This window comes from Erpetoichthys calabaricus, chromosome 3 (assembly GCF_900747795.2).
Source record: "Erpetoichthys calabaricus chromosome 3, fErpCal1.3, whole genome shotgun sequence".
Classification (NCBI taxonomy): domain Eukaryota; kingdom Metazoa; phylum Chordata; class Cladistia; order Polypteriformes; family Polypteridae; genus Erpetoichthys; species Erpetoichthys calabaricus.
This window is the reverse complement of record NC_041396.2, coordinates 112,028,798-112,042,282: the sequence shown is the minus strand read 5'-3', so window position 1 is coordinate 112,042,282 and position 13,485 is coordinate 112,028,798. Positions and strand designations below refer to the sequence as shown.

The 13,485-nt window shown below is 37.0% G+C and overlaps 1 protein-coding gene across 2 annotated transcripts in view; it reads right to left on the bottom strand.

Annotated features, from left to right (window-relative positions):
• LOC114648310 (CSC1-like protein 1) overlaps window positions 1-13,485 on the bottom strand; it is a 178,682-nt gene that overhangs the window by 84,227 nt on the left and 80,970 nt on the right. For both annotated transcript variants that reach the window (XM_028797283.2, XM_051925535.1), the window contains exons 7-9: window positions 12,118-12,169; window positions 8,318-8,426; window positions 6,468-6,538 (exon numbers count right to left, since the gene is read on the bottom strand). In XM_028797283.2, coding sequence (XP_028653116.2) covers window positions 6,468-6,538; window positions 8,318-8,426; window positions 12,118-12,169 — 232 coding nt within the window. The remainder of the gene's footprint in view (window positions 1-6,467; window positions 6,539-8,317; window positions 8,427-12,117; window positions 12,170-13,485) is intronic.

Sequence of the window (13,485 nt, the reverse complement as noted above, 5' to 3'; positions counted from 1 at the left end):
GTAGGTATTTGAGAATCACTTTTCTGTTCAGGTACCCATTTCCTTTATGTAATCCACGGATTCTCCGCTATTTTTTGTTTGTTTATTACGATTATAGTTACTTATTGATTCCCTTCTTTAGCTGACTGCCTGCTCATATAAGGCGCTCTGCTGTTTTTTTGTGAAGCAGTCTTTACACAGCTTCTCCTCTGTTTTATAAACGAACGCCATATAAGGCCATCCTTTTTCCTTGCTTCGCCAAGGAAGCAGCCTTTTTATTTAATCCACGGGTTCCCCGCTGTTTTATTGTTCGTTTATTACGATTGTTATAGTTCTCTTTGTATACCACGTTGTCAGTTCAGCACTCCGGTTGTAATATGACCAAGTTGTGCAAGCTTACTGTTGAGAATGCAACGTATAGTTGTACAGGAGAAAAGCAATCTTGCCAAACATAATTTAAACTTACGGTTTACACTGTGCTTTGTTTCCGCCTTAGCTGCACTTATGAATATGCTTGTATGCGTCACTCGCTCGCTTCTTATTGTTTCGCTGCCTTCTCAATTGTGTAATGAATGTTTTCTTCAGCGCTCTTTGGGGCTCTTCCTTGTTTTCTACGTACTGCGTTCACAGTCATTTCACGTGATTACGCGAGACGCAACTCCGCCTCCCACGGCCAGCGAGCTGCAGTCCATTACAGTATATGGACAAAAAAGAGGTTCCAGTTATGACCGTTACGCTTTGAATTTCGTAATGAAACCTGCCTAACTTTTGTAAGTAAGCTGTAAGGAATGAGCCTGCCAAATATCAGCCTTCCACCTACACGGGAAGTTGGAGAATTAGTGATGAGTCAGTCAGTCAGTGAGGGCTTTGCCTTTTATTAGTATAGAAGATAATATTATATATATATATATATATATATATATATATATATATATATATATATATATATATATATATATATATATATATATATATTTATTATAAAAAGAAATCCTGTCCCCTGTCCTGATAGTCTACGATATGTGATCTTTCTCGGAAGATAATTTAAAGACCCGCGAGATTAAAGAGACCTGTCACGGTGCGTCTCATGGGAACACAGAACGAGAGTCTTGCAAGACACACCCTACTTACAAGCAATATCAAAAAAAACAAATCAGTAGTGTAAAGGCAGTCATGCAGCACACACAGCTCCAGGGCTCTCAGTGCATATAAAGTGTATAAGGTCGACGATTAAACGAAGAAGAAAGAAAAGCTCGGAGAAAAGAGACTCAAATGCGTTGGACAGAAAAAAGAGCAAAAAAGAATAATCGTGGTGCAAATTCAGAAAATAAGGAAAGTCATTATCAGCCCGGAACAAGTGGAATTGAAAAAACAGCACGTCCAATCCGGCTCAGAATTAGATGACAGTGAGTAAAAGGACAAAGTAGAACTTCATAGAGTTGTTTACAAACGTTGGCGCTAAACACATGCAGAGCAGGTTAGAGACTATGAAACTAGGGAAATTAAAAAGGCTCAACAAAAAAAAAAAAAAAATAACGTTGGCACTATACACATGTGGAGAAAGTTAAAGGATATTAAAGTAGGAAAATCAGAAAATATAAAAAAGTAAAGATCGCAGTAGCGCAAACAAACAAACTGCCTCATTTAACTATGCACCAGTCTAACTTTGGTTTTGCACAATAATTACTACACTATTGCACACCTTAACACTTAATTCTACTTTTTTCACATAATTTTACTTATTTATTATGTTCTACTATACTGTTATCTTTCAATCTATGACTTTTTGTTAATCTAAATGATATTCTTCTAACTTTGCACAGTTTTTGATAAGATCAGGATGCATTTCACTGCGTGTTGTCCTGTATAACTATGCATGTGACAAATAAAGAATCTTGAGAATTTCAAAAACGAAGTTTACCGCACATGCATTTATTGGTTACTTTGTTAATGTATATATATTTATCTGACTGCTTATTTAAAAACCTAAATTTACCCCAGGAGTCAAAAATGTTCTGTCTAGCCCTTGTACAAAAACCTAGACAAAAGCTGGGGTATCACCTTGGTAAACCCATGAACTTTTGGAACTGGGAGAGGAAAATAGCACAACTTTACAGACAGGAGTCCAATGCAGAACTCTACTTACTTTGATACTTTGTAAAAAAAAAAAAAAAAAAAAAAAAAAAAAAAAAAAAAAAAATTATTAAATGCTGATGATGTAGATCGTTTTGTCTATGCTGAAATTCCAAACAGAGAAACTTATCCTGACCTCATTAAAAAGATTCAGCATATTGGGACTCGCAAGATTACAAATACAGTAATCCCTCCTCCATCGCGGGGGTTGCGTTCCAGAGCCACCCGCGAAATAAGAAAATCCGCGAAGTAGAAACCATATGTTTATATGGTTATTTTTATATTGTCATGCTTGGGTCACAGATTTGTGCAGAAACACAGTGGGTTGTAGAGAGACAGGAACATTATTCAAACACTGCAAACAAACATCTGTCTCTTTTTCAAAAGTTTAAACTGTGCTCCATGACAAGACAAAGATGACAGTTCTGTCTCACAATTAAAAGAATGCAAACATATCTTCCTCTTCAAAGGAGTGTGCGTCAGGAGCAGAGATTGTCATAAAGACAGAGAAAGCAAACAAATCAATAGGGCTGTTTGGCTTTTAAGTATGCGAAGCACCGCGGCACAAAGCTGTTGAAGGCGGCAGCTCACACCCCCTCCGTCAGGAGAGAGAGAGAGAGAGAGAGAGAGAGATAGAGAGAGACAGAGAAAAACAAACATGCAAAAATCAATACGTGCCCTTCGAGCTTTTAAGTATGCGAAGCACCGTGCAGCATGTCGCTTCACTAAGCAGCTGCACAGAAGGTAGCAACGTGAAGATAATATTTCAGCATTTTTAGACGAGCGTCCGTATCGTCTAGGTGTGCGAACAGCCCCCCTGCTCACACCCCCTATGTCAGGATCAGAGAAAGCGCAAGAGAGAGAAAGAGAAAAGTAAGTTGGGTAGCTTCTCAGCCATCTGCCAATAGCGTCCCTTGTATGAAATCAACTGGGCAAACCAACTGAGGAAGCATGTACCAGAAATTAAAAGACCCATTGTCCTCAGAAATCCGCGAACCAGCAAAAAATCCGCGATATATATTTAAATATGCTTACATATAAAATCCGGGATAGAGTGAAGCCGCGAAAGGCGAAGCACGATATAGCGAGGGATCGCTGTATTGTTTTTACAGAAGTTCTGAAATAAAAGTGAAACTAATGAAATAGCAACAAAGAAAAAACAATCTTAAAAGTGTGTATCCGGAAAAACAAATACGGGGATTGGCGAGCGAAGCCCCCTAGTGTGTGTATATATATATATATATATATATATATATATATATATATATATATATACACACACACACACACACACACACACACACACACACGCAGTACTGTGCAAAAGTTTTAGGCAGGTGTGAAAAAATGCTGTAAACAAAGAATGCTTTCAGAAAATAAATAACTAGACATTAAGCCCATTACAATAACGGGCGCTAGAACAGTAGTGCATTCTCTTTTAGAATTTTCTTTACGCTCATTTTCCTGTTCCTCTGTAGATCTATTTGCTCTTCTGAGTCTTTCTCTTTTAGCATTTTTCTGACGCTCATTATCTTTTTCTTCTTTTTTGGGTGGCATGTTGTTAGTAGATAGTCACAGTAATATAGGCTTGTACGTCCGTAATATTTTCTGTTACAGTAATACTGGCTTGTATGTGGCTGTAATATGCATCAATGTATTGTGTGCCTTTAATTTTCTCTCGCAGTAATACTGGTTTGTATTTCCGTAAAATGCCTGTAATTTTCTCTGACAGTAATCCTGGCTTTGATGTCCATAATATGCGTTTAATTTTCTGTCACAACAGTGGGCAATCAGCAGATTCTCCCCAGCAACTGATGTAATGTGTGGCGTGTAGTTGATAATCATGCTTATGGCATCTCTCCAGCAAGTACCGTGCAGTTCCCCAGCAAGTATTTTAATCTGTGCTGGTGTGCAGCTGATTATTGTATGTGTGGCGTCTCCCCAGCAACGGATTTTATGTGCGCCAAAATAAATCTACTTTTAAAAGTCATCCTATTGTAATATCATGAAAATTCGTATATTTACGAAAACCCCTTCAACGACTGACACTTTACACTTTACGGGGCCAGGCTTCTTAATCGCAAATCTGACATCCTCAGAGTGAACACTTGCACAACCACAAACACTAATCCCACCTCTTTGGGGAAGCTGGTCTCCGCGTCTCAGTACCGAATTGGATTTTTTGTGCCTTTTGTTTTAAGTCTTACCTCATTTCCAGAAATCCGATTGGATTGGCCACGCGATATTTTATAGGTCCCGCCCTCTCTGTCTTGTGTGACACGTCAGGCGGCCTTTGAAGCATCTGCTTTGAAGCATCGCACCGTGCCCCACTCATGCGCACTTCACCAGCAAACACACACACGGACACTGGACGCACACAGGGGTTTTATTAAAGAGAATGACTGTTTATTGTTATCAATTTACAAAATGCAAAGTGAGCGAACAAAAGAAAAATCTAAATCAAATCAATATTTGGTGTTACTACCTTTTGCCTTCAAACCAGCATCAATTCTTATAGGTACACTTGCACAAAGTCAGGGATTTTGTAGGATTATAGTCAGGTGTATGATCAACCAATTATACTAAACAGGTGCTAATGATCATCAATGTCACACGTAGGTTGAAACACAGTCATTAACTGAAACAGAAACAGCTGTGTAGGAGGCTTAAAACTGGGTGAGGAACAGCCAAACTCTGCTACCAAGGTGAGGTCGTGGAAGACAGTTTCATGTCATGGCAAGATTGAGCACAGCAGCAAGACACAAGGTAGTTATACTGCATCAGCAAGGTCTCTCCCAGACAAACATTTCAAAGCAGACTGGGGTTTCAAGATGTGCTGTTCAAGCTCTTTTGAAGAAGCAGAAAGAAACGGGCAACATTGAGGATCGTAGACGCAGTGGTCGGCCAAGGAAACTTAGTGCAGCAGATGAAAGACACATCAAGCTTATTACCCTTCGAAATCGGAAGATGTCCAGCAGTGCCATCAGCTCAGAACTGGCAGAAACCAGTGGGACCCAGGTACGCCCATTTACTGTCCGGAGAAGTCTGGCCAGAAGTGGTCTTCATGGAAGAGTTGCAGCCAAAAAGCCATACATCCGACGTGGAAACAAGGCCAAGCGACTCAAGTATGCATGAAAACATAGGAACTGGGGTGCATAAAAATGGCAGCAGGTGCTCTGGACTGATGAGTCAAAATTTGAAATATTTGGCTGTAGCAGAAGGCAGTTTGTTGGTCGAAGGGCTGGAGAGCGGTACAATAATGAGTGCTGGCAACAGTGAAGCATGGTGGAGGTTCCTTGAACGTTTGGGGCTGCATTTCTGCAAATGGAGTTTGAGATTTGGTCAGGATTAATGGTGTTCTCAATGCTGAGAAATACAGGCAGATACTTATCTATCATGCAATACCATCAGGGAGGCGTATGATTGGCCTCAAATTTATTGTGCAGCAGGACAACGACCTCAAACATACAGCCAAAATCATTAAGAACTATCTTCAGCGTAAAGAAGAACAAGAAGTCCTGGAAGTGATGGTGTGGCCCCCACAGAGCACTGATCTCAACATCATCGAGTGTGTCTGGGATTACATGAAGAGACAGAAGGATGTGAGGAAGCCTACATCCACAGAAGATCTGTGGTTAGTTCTCCAAGATGTTTGGAACAACCTACCAGCCGAGTTCCTTCAAAAACTGTGTGCAAGTGTACCTAGAAGAATTGATGCTGTTTTGAAGGCAAGTTTTGAAGGCAAAGGGTTGTCACACCAAATATTGATTTAGATTTCTCTTTTGTTCATTCACTGCATTTTGTTGATTGATGAAAATAAATGATTAACACTTCCATTTTTGAAAGCATTCTTTGTTTACAGCATTTTTTCACACCTGCCTAAAACTTTTGCACAGTACTGAATATATATATAATTCACACATATATATATATATACACTGAATGTTGTACCAAACAGCTGTGCCATAAGTACAGAAAGTTTTGGGCAGTGTTCACTGTAACATAAATCTTCAAAAATTATGTTTAATGAATTGTGAAATTTGCCACTCAACCTTTGTCATTTACCTAGTAGTTCTCAACTCAAAAACTTACTTACTCTTAGAAAAAAAAAAACTGACCTTTCCATTTTGACCAATATGGTTTAAAAAAGGGTGTCTTAATCTCTTAAATGGGGTAGAAACAACATAAAAATTGTTTTGACTTTTTATTGATCTGGTATTTTTGAATTTCTGTAAAATGAAAAATAAACTCTAAAAATGTAACATTGTTTTTTAAAGCAAATAACGTTGAAATAACGGTGGCTCCCTATTAAAACACTGCAATGTAGAAAAGATATTCTTAATCATAGATATTACCTTATATGTCTGAAAATCATGTCCTTATTTGTTTGCTTTGGCACTGATGTTATAAATAAGGTATATGACTTCTACAAAGAAAGATAGCAATAAAAAGATGAGTAGCTGGAAAAGAAACACAATTAACTGCATATAAAACAAATACATAGGATATACAGGTAAAATGAAATAGACCTTCATAGAGCAAGATTTATATTCTTAAGGAACAAGCAAGCCAAGTACACTGATTAGAGTCATATTGTAAACCAGGACCAGAACGAACAGTAAGGTTGTGATATACCACAAGCCAAAACAGGATAAAGAAGATAATAAAGAATCCAACTTTGGAGAGAGGTCCTAAGGGGTCATGATCTTTATGGAATTAATTAAAATGGGGCACTTGTGCATTATGAATCAGTATTCCAAGTCTGAACCCCATGTTTAGTCACAGTCTCTTTGGAGTTTTCATGCTCTCACCCTGTTTATAATATTTTTTTCTCTGGTTACCCCAGTTTGTCCCCTCAGATCTTATGCACAAATGTGTTAAGTTAATTGGGGATTCTAAACTGATCCTGCATGGAAGTGGATTTGATGGAAACTGCCCCTTGTTATGGATGACAGTCTATTGAGGGTTGGCTTCTGCCTTTCGCCCAGTTTTGCTGGCATAGGCTTTGGCCCCCCGCAACCTCAAATTGGAATAAGCACAAGAATGGAAATAATTGCCTTTGGTAATAAATGGCACCACCAGCTGTTTTAGTTTAAAATATTAAATGTACCAATAGTTCAAAATGACACTTAAAAGTGAAAATATTATTATCTAGATTTGTGAGCAAAAACTGAAAATTAAAAAGAAACGCCCAAAAGGGATATTATTTTGCAAAAACAAAATATAAAATACAAAGTATAAATAGATTGTAAAATGCATGTGTGTTAACAAAATTAATACATTTTTAAAAATATAAAAAAATAAATACATTTAATTTTATATATTTAAAGGTGGCAGCACGGTGGCGCAGTGGGTAGCACTGCTGCCTCGCAGTTAGGAGACCCGGGTTTCTGTCCCAGGTCCTCCCTGCATGGAGTTTGCGTGGAGTTTGCATGTTCTCCCTGTGTCTGCGTGGGTTTCCTCTGGGTGCTCCGGTTTCCTCCCACAGTCCAAAGACATGCAGGTTAGGTGCATTGGCGATTCTAAATTATCCCTAGTGTGTGCTGTGTGTATGTGTGCCCTGCGGTGGGCTGGCACCCTGCCCGGGGTTTGTTTCCTGCCTTGTGCCCTGTGTTGGCTGGGATTGGCTCCAGCAGACCCCCATGACCCTGTAATTAGGATATAGTGGGTTGGAAAATGGATGGATATTTAAAAATATTGTTTCTTGTAATATCATTTACTAATTTATCTGAATATTTGTCTATTTATAATTTTGGTTTGAATAGTACCCCACTAATGTGGCTTCATTATAAAGCACGGTGTTTTAAAGGTGTTGCATCTTGTTAGTGTATACCCATTTTCCCTGTGAACTTGGGCAGTGTTCCTCAACCACTGGGTTATGACCCACCTTCAGGTTAAAGGTTGCTGTTGGTGGGTCACAAGTGGCCTTCACGACCCAAGAACACCCATCTGCCGAAATGGTTGACACCATGTTGTGTGATATTCTTCCCCTTTTCTATTTAGAACTAATTCACCAAGAGGACACCCCCCATCCTTAAATTTGCTTTCTATGGACACCAGTGATCTTAAAATGGTAGAACTTGGTCCTGAGACAATAAAGGTTGAGAAACACTCCATTTAAGAAATCTACAATTATTAAAACTATTGAGACAATTTGGTTGCAAATGTAAAAGAAATAAGCAGTGTATGTTGTTAAAGTTCTTACTTGGTGAATTTCTTTATGATCCATTTGTGATTTGTGCCGATTCAGTGCTAGAAAAGTTGCAATAAGATACAATACTGCAAACACAGTGTGAAGCCACAGAAGATTATTCCTGGAAAAAGTAAAAAAAAAAAAATTCAAACATAAATAAATAAAAAACAAGAATGATGTACAACAGGTGGGATATAAAATACTAGGATACACTGTAAAACTCCACTAAATTCATAAATGAATGCATTAAGATTTACTATCACAAATATTTATTTTGAAATGGTGGTAAATAAAAGGGATTTATGCTGAACAGCAAATGAAATTGGCCCACATGGGTGAAGTAGAACAATATTCAAGACTAGTGGGATTACTTTACATAAAAATAAAATTAAAAAAGTGATATTAAAGAAATGTTTTAAAGGTAAGCTAAAAAATTTTTTGCAATGGTGTGGAATATTTGGTCTGCAGCTAAGCACCATGGGGTCTGTTTTAAATAAATTAAATAGCTGGCTCGATCTCCATGGATGTGCGTGCTTCTGCAGCTGCAGAAGGTTGGTGGGGTGACTGTCACGGAGCTTGTCAGCACATGAGGGTGTGGTCTGTCTCAATTGTTCTATTGGCTTTCCACTGTTCGCGATCGAGGCATTGTGCCCATGGAAGGATATACGGAATGAGCCATCACAGCAAAGGGAGAAGAAAGAAAGACAAGGAAAAGAAAAGATACAGATGAGAGAAAAGTTGAAAAGAGAAAGAAGGTGGTTAAAAGAATCAGGTGAGAGAGAGAGAGAAGTCAGATGGGAGGAGACCCCTTGGTAGAGCATGCGTTCGACACTTCGGGCTGAAGAGAGTCACTCCCACTGAACGTTTTGGTGAAGTGGGGAATAGTATGTGGCTCGCTTCTGTGTAAGTCCAGGTAGGGCAGGCTTGGTGTAATGCACTGCTGGGGCCACAGACACCTGCAGGGACCCAGATCTTGGTGAGATGAGGTTTGGATAAGGCATCCTATTGGGAGCAATGGAACCATAGGCACCCAACCCTAGAGTAGAGCAGCTTAACTGTGACTATGGGTTAAGCGTCTCCTCTGTTGAAAGGTCTCATTAGGGGTTAGCAGAGAAGACTTCTGTTTTCAAGGAGTGCACTGGGGACTTGACTTTAAAGGATAAATACCTGTGTATGTTTTTAAGCTTCATTTTAAAGGATTATTTATTGGACTTTAACTTCCTCAATTGCACTTTTTCTTTTTTATGGATTATTTCTTTATTGAATGTTTGAAGCACTGCACTTTAATTTTAACACTATTTATTTTTGGAATTTAATTTAAAGTATTTTGTCACTTTTTATTGTTCAGGAGGCTTCCAAAGTAGTAGTGGGAGCATGAAGCTAACCCACCCTCTCACAAATAAAACCTAGGCACATGGCAAAAATGTTTTTTTAAAAAATCAATTGCCAAATAGATACATATAGAAAAAAGAATAAAATTGAACAAGAAATAGCAAATTAAACAGAATATCTGAGGCAGAAGTAAAAATCTGCTTCATATTTAATTTAATGTTTAATAACTTAATCAAAGACAATATGACATTTTTTATTAAATATTTTAACAATGAATTTTATTAAAATAATAATATAATGTAATATAATGTAATTACTTGCATTAGTAGAATACATTATATATAAGTATTTTACACGATTATTAAAACAAAGCAAAATAAGTTGGTGGTGTCTTAAATAGCCTTCCCTAGACTATGAATTTCAACTCATGTTAAGTATAAATTTCATCAATTGATGTACTATTTGTAATTGTGTACTGTACGGTCTGTGGACAAATGTAGTTCACATTTCTGGAACATAATTTTCCAAGAAAGCAGCTTATGTAATGGTGACTTTGCTCAGTGATTCTGCTTGTGTTTAATAACTTGTAGTGGGAATTTGTTTAATCAGAAATGTAAAAAACAAACAGAAGACAAACAATCTTAAACTAAATTTAAAAAACGAAATCATTAATACAGGTCACACTGAATTTTTGTTTTAAGAGAAGTGATTTGAAAAAAATATACAATTCTTTTGCAATGGGAGTTTTTCCAGATTTCATGTGGACTTGTTCCATGCAGAAAGATGGATGGACAGACATGTGGATAAACAGATATATAGACAGGAAGATACGAATAAATGGCCAAATATGTTTAGTCGCAGGAGTTAATGTTAGAAAACCAATGTCTAAACTAATAATTAATGCAAAGTAAGATGTTGCATTAAAAATGCAGAAATAGTTTTTGTTCTTTGCTGGAGATATGGTTATATTATCACACTTGAGGGATCGTTTGAATACAACACTGATAATGACTACATCTTGGCCTAAGTTAGTTGTATGGCCATGTCTTCATTGGTAGTCACAAATAAGTATTGAACATAGTGCTTATATGCAATTAGTCACACCTTTGCTTAAAAAATTAAGAGCCACAATCTGTCTGTGGCAGTGATAGCTTTTAATCTACAATAGATACCAAGTTAACTTTTATGACTATTTCAAGGAAGAAAAAAACAAATTCAAAGATAAACAAAATTGAATCATTACAAGACAGAACAGTATAATATACTTTGAGGTTGCTTGTTGGGTATACAGTTGTATAGTATCATATAAGCAAGCCCATCAGAACTCATTGTGCCCTCCTAGAAATATTAATTATTTAAAATGTATACAGGCAACACCAAATATTTCAGCTATATAATAAAGAAAAATAAGCTTTCTTGTTTCTTTTTGTTGATTTTTTTGAAATATTTGCCCAGGACTAATTGTCAGTCTCTATATTAAAAATTGTTCTTAGCATAAAAAAAAGAATCCAGTACCAAATAAGAATACATGTTCATTGCATGATGCTTTACATTTATATTATTGCACGTTATTTTGTTACTTTTACGTATCATTTGTTGATGTTAATCTCCTGCGTAACATTTTCAAACTTATATATCTGGGGGTTGGAGGGGCAGCTTGGTTGGGGGCTAGTATGAAAATAACATACAGCAATACATACGCAACAAAATAATACAATACACTAATAATAGACACTCTTCTGCACAATTTATTCTTAAATATATATGAGCATTAATCATTTAAAAAAAAAAGTAAAAAAAAAAAATCTCTAACAAAAAGTCAGTAGAATCAACAAAGGAGAAAAGGGGAAGGAGCGGATGACCTCTAGAGTTGTATGTTGGCTGATGTTTCCGAAAATTATCTACCTTCCAAGTTAGTAGTGTAGTGTGATCATCATGACCATTAAAGGTCAATTGTTACAATAAAATTAATAGAATTCCTTTCCACAGCTAACAAAAATATTACACTTTGAAAGGTAAGGCCTATTTGTGTGATTATGTATGTACATGATATATACTTGAACATTTACATTATATCTGGAAACTAGTGTAAGCTCTCTGAGTCAGCACTCAGCAAAGTGTGCTATACAAAAGTAAACTGAAATGAAACTTGAACTAAATAAATCAGGTATTTCTGCTACAACATTTTATTAAGATTCTGAACCAACCACAACCATAACAAGTTTTATACTTGCAATACTATGTTCCAAAACTTTTAAGAGATTTAATACATGAAACTAAATATTTGTTTCTGCTTATCTAAAATATACAGGAATATATTTATTAACAAAAAATATGTATAAACTCCTTTTTAAGGTAAAGGACTAGGAAATAAAAATACCATTAAAAAATGTAACAATAGATTATTATTTAAAACAACCACCGAAGATTTAAGCAGGGGTTAATTTTTTTTTTTCAGTACATTTTCAATAAATACATACCTACTTGCTAAGTTTCCAATTGTTGTTCTTCCAAAATTAAAGGGGCTCTTTTCTGAAACAGGAAATTGGTACAATTTAAACATAAAAATTGAGCTACTAAAAGACAGAAAAGAGGGCTGGTAGTGCATGAACAATCAATGCCATAGTCTACTATATTTTCATGAAGGGTTTTTTATGACTTAACATTAAGAGATTAAAAACAGACCCAAAAAGTGGCAGTGAGGTTTGACTAAGGGCAATTAAGTCTGAAAAACATGACTGGCAGAGCGTTCTTATAGTGCAGCTTTATAGATTACTTTAACTACTTAAGAAAAAGTGTGTGTTATTTCCAGCAATGTATGCTTCCTTATGCAGGATTTGTAAAATTATGTAGATACAATAATGCTTTAACATACCGTGAAATGTTTTTCCCAAAATATACTTGACAAAAAAAAAAATCTCATTTTTTTCTAATGCTTGAAGTGAGAAGTTAAGCAAAATAACACCTTTTATTGGCTAACTAGAAAGACTGCAATATGCAAGCTTTTGAGGCAACTCAGGCCCATTCTTCAGGCAAGATTCAAAATATGCAGTTATACCTATACAGTATACAGTAATCCCTTGCTATATCGCGCTTCGCCTTTCGCGGCTTCACTCCATCGCGGATTTTATATGTAAGCATATTTAAATATATATCGCGGATTTTTCGCTGCTTCGCGGGTTTCTGAGGACAATGGGTCTTTTAATTTCTTGTACATGCTTCCTCAGTTGGTTTGCCCTGTTGGTTTCATACAAGGGACGCTATTGGCAGATGGCTGAGAAGCTATCCAGCTTACTTTTCTTTCTCTCTCTCTTGCGCTGACTATCTGTGATCCTGACGTAGGGGGTGTGAGCAGGGGGGCTGTTCGCACACCTAGACGATACGGACGCTCGTCTAAAAATGCTGAAAGATTATCTTCACGTTGCTACCTTCTGTGTGCAGCTTTTAAGTATGCTGCACGGTGCTTCGCATACTTAAAAGCTCAAAGGGCACGTATTGATTTTTTTATCTGTCTCTCTCTCTCTCTCTCTCTCTCTGCTCCTGACGGAGGGGGTGTGAGCTGCCGCCTTCAACAGCTTTGTGCCGCGGTGCTTCGCATACTTACAAGCCAAACAGCCCTATTGATTTGTTTGCTGCTTTGAAGAGGAAGATATGTTTGCATTCTTTTAATTGTGAGACTGAACTGTCATCTCTGTCTTGTCATGGAGCACAGTTTAAACTTTTGAAAAAGAGACAAATGTTTGTTTGCAGTGTTTGAATAACGTTCCTGTCTCTCTACAACCTCCTGTGTTTCTGCGCAAATCTGTGACCCAAGCATGACAATATAAAAATAACCATATAAACATATG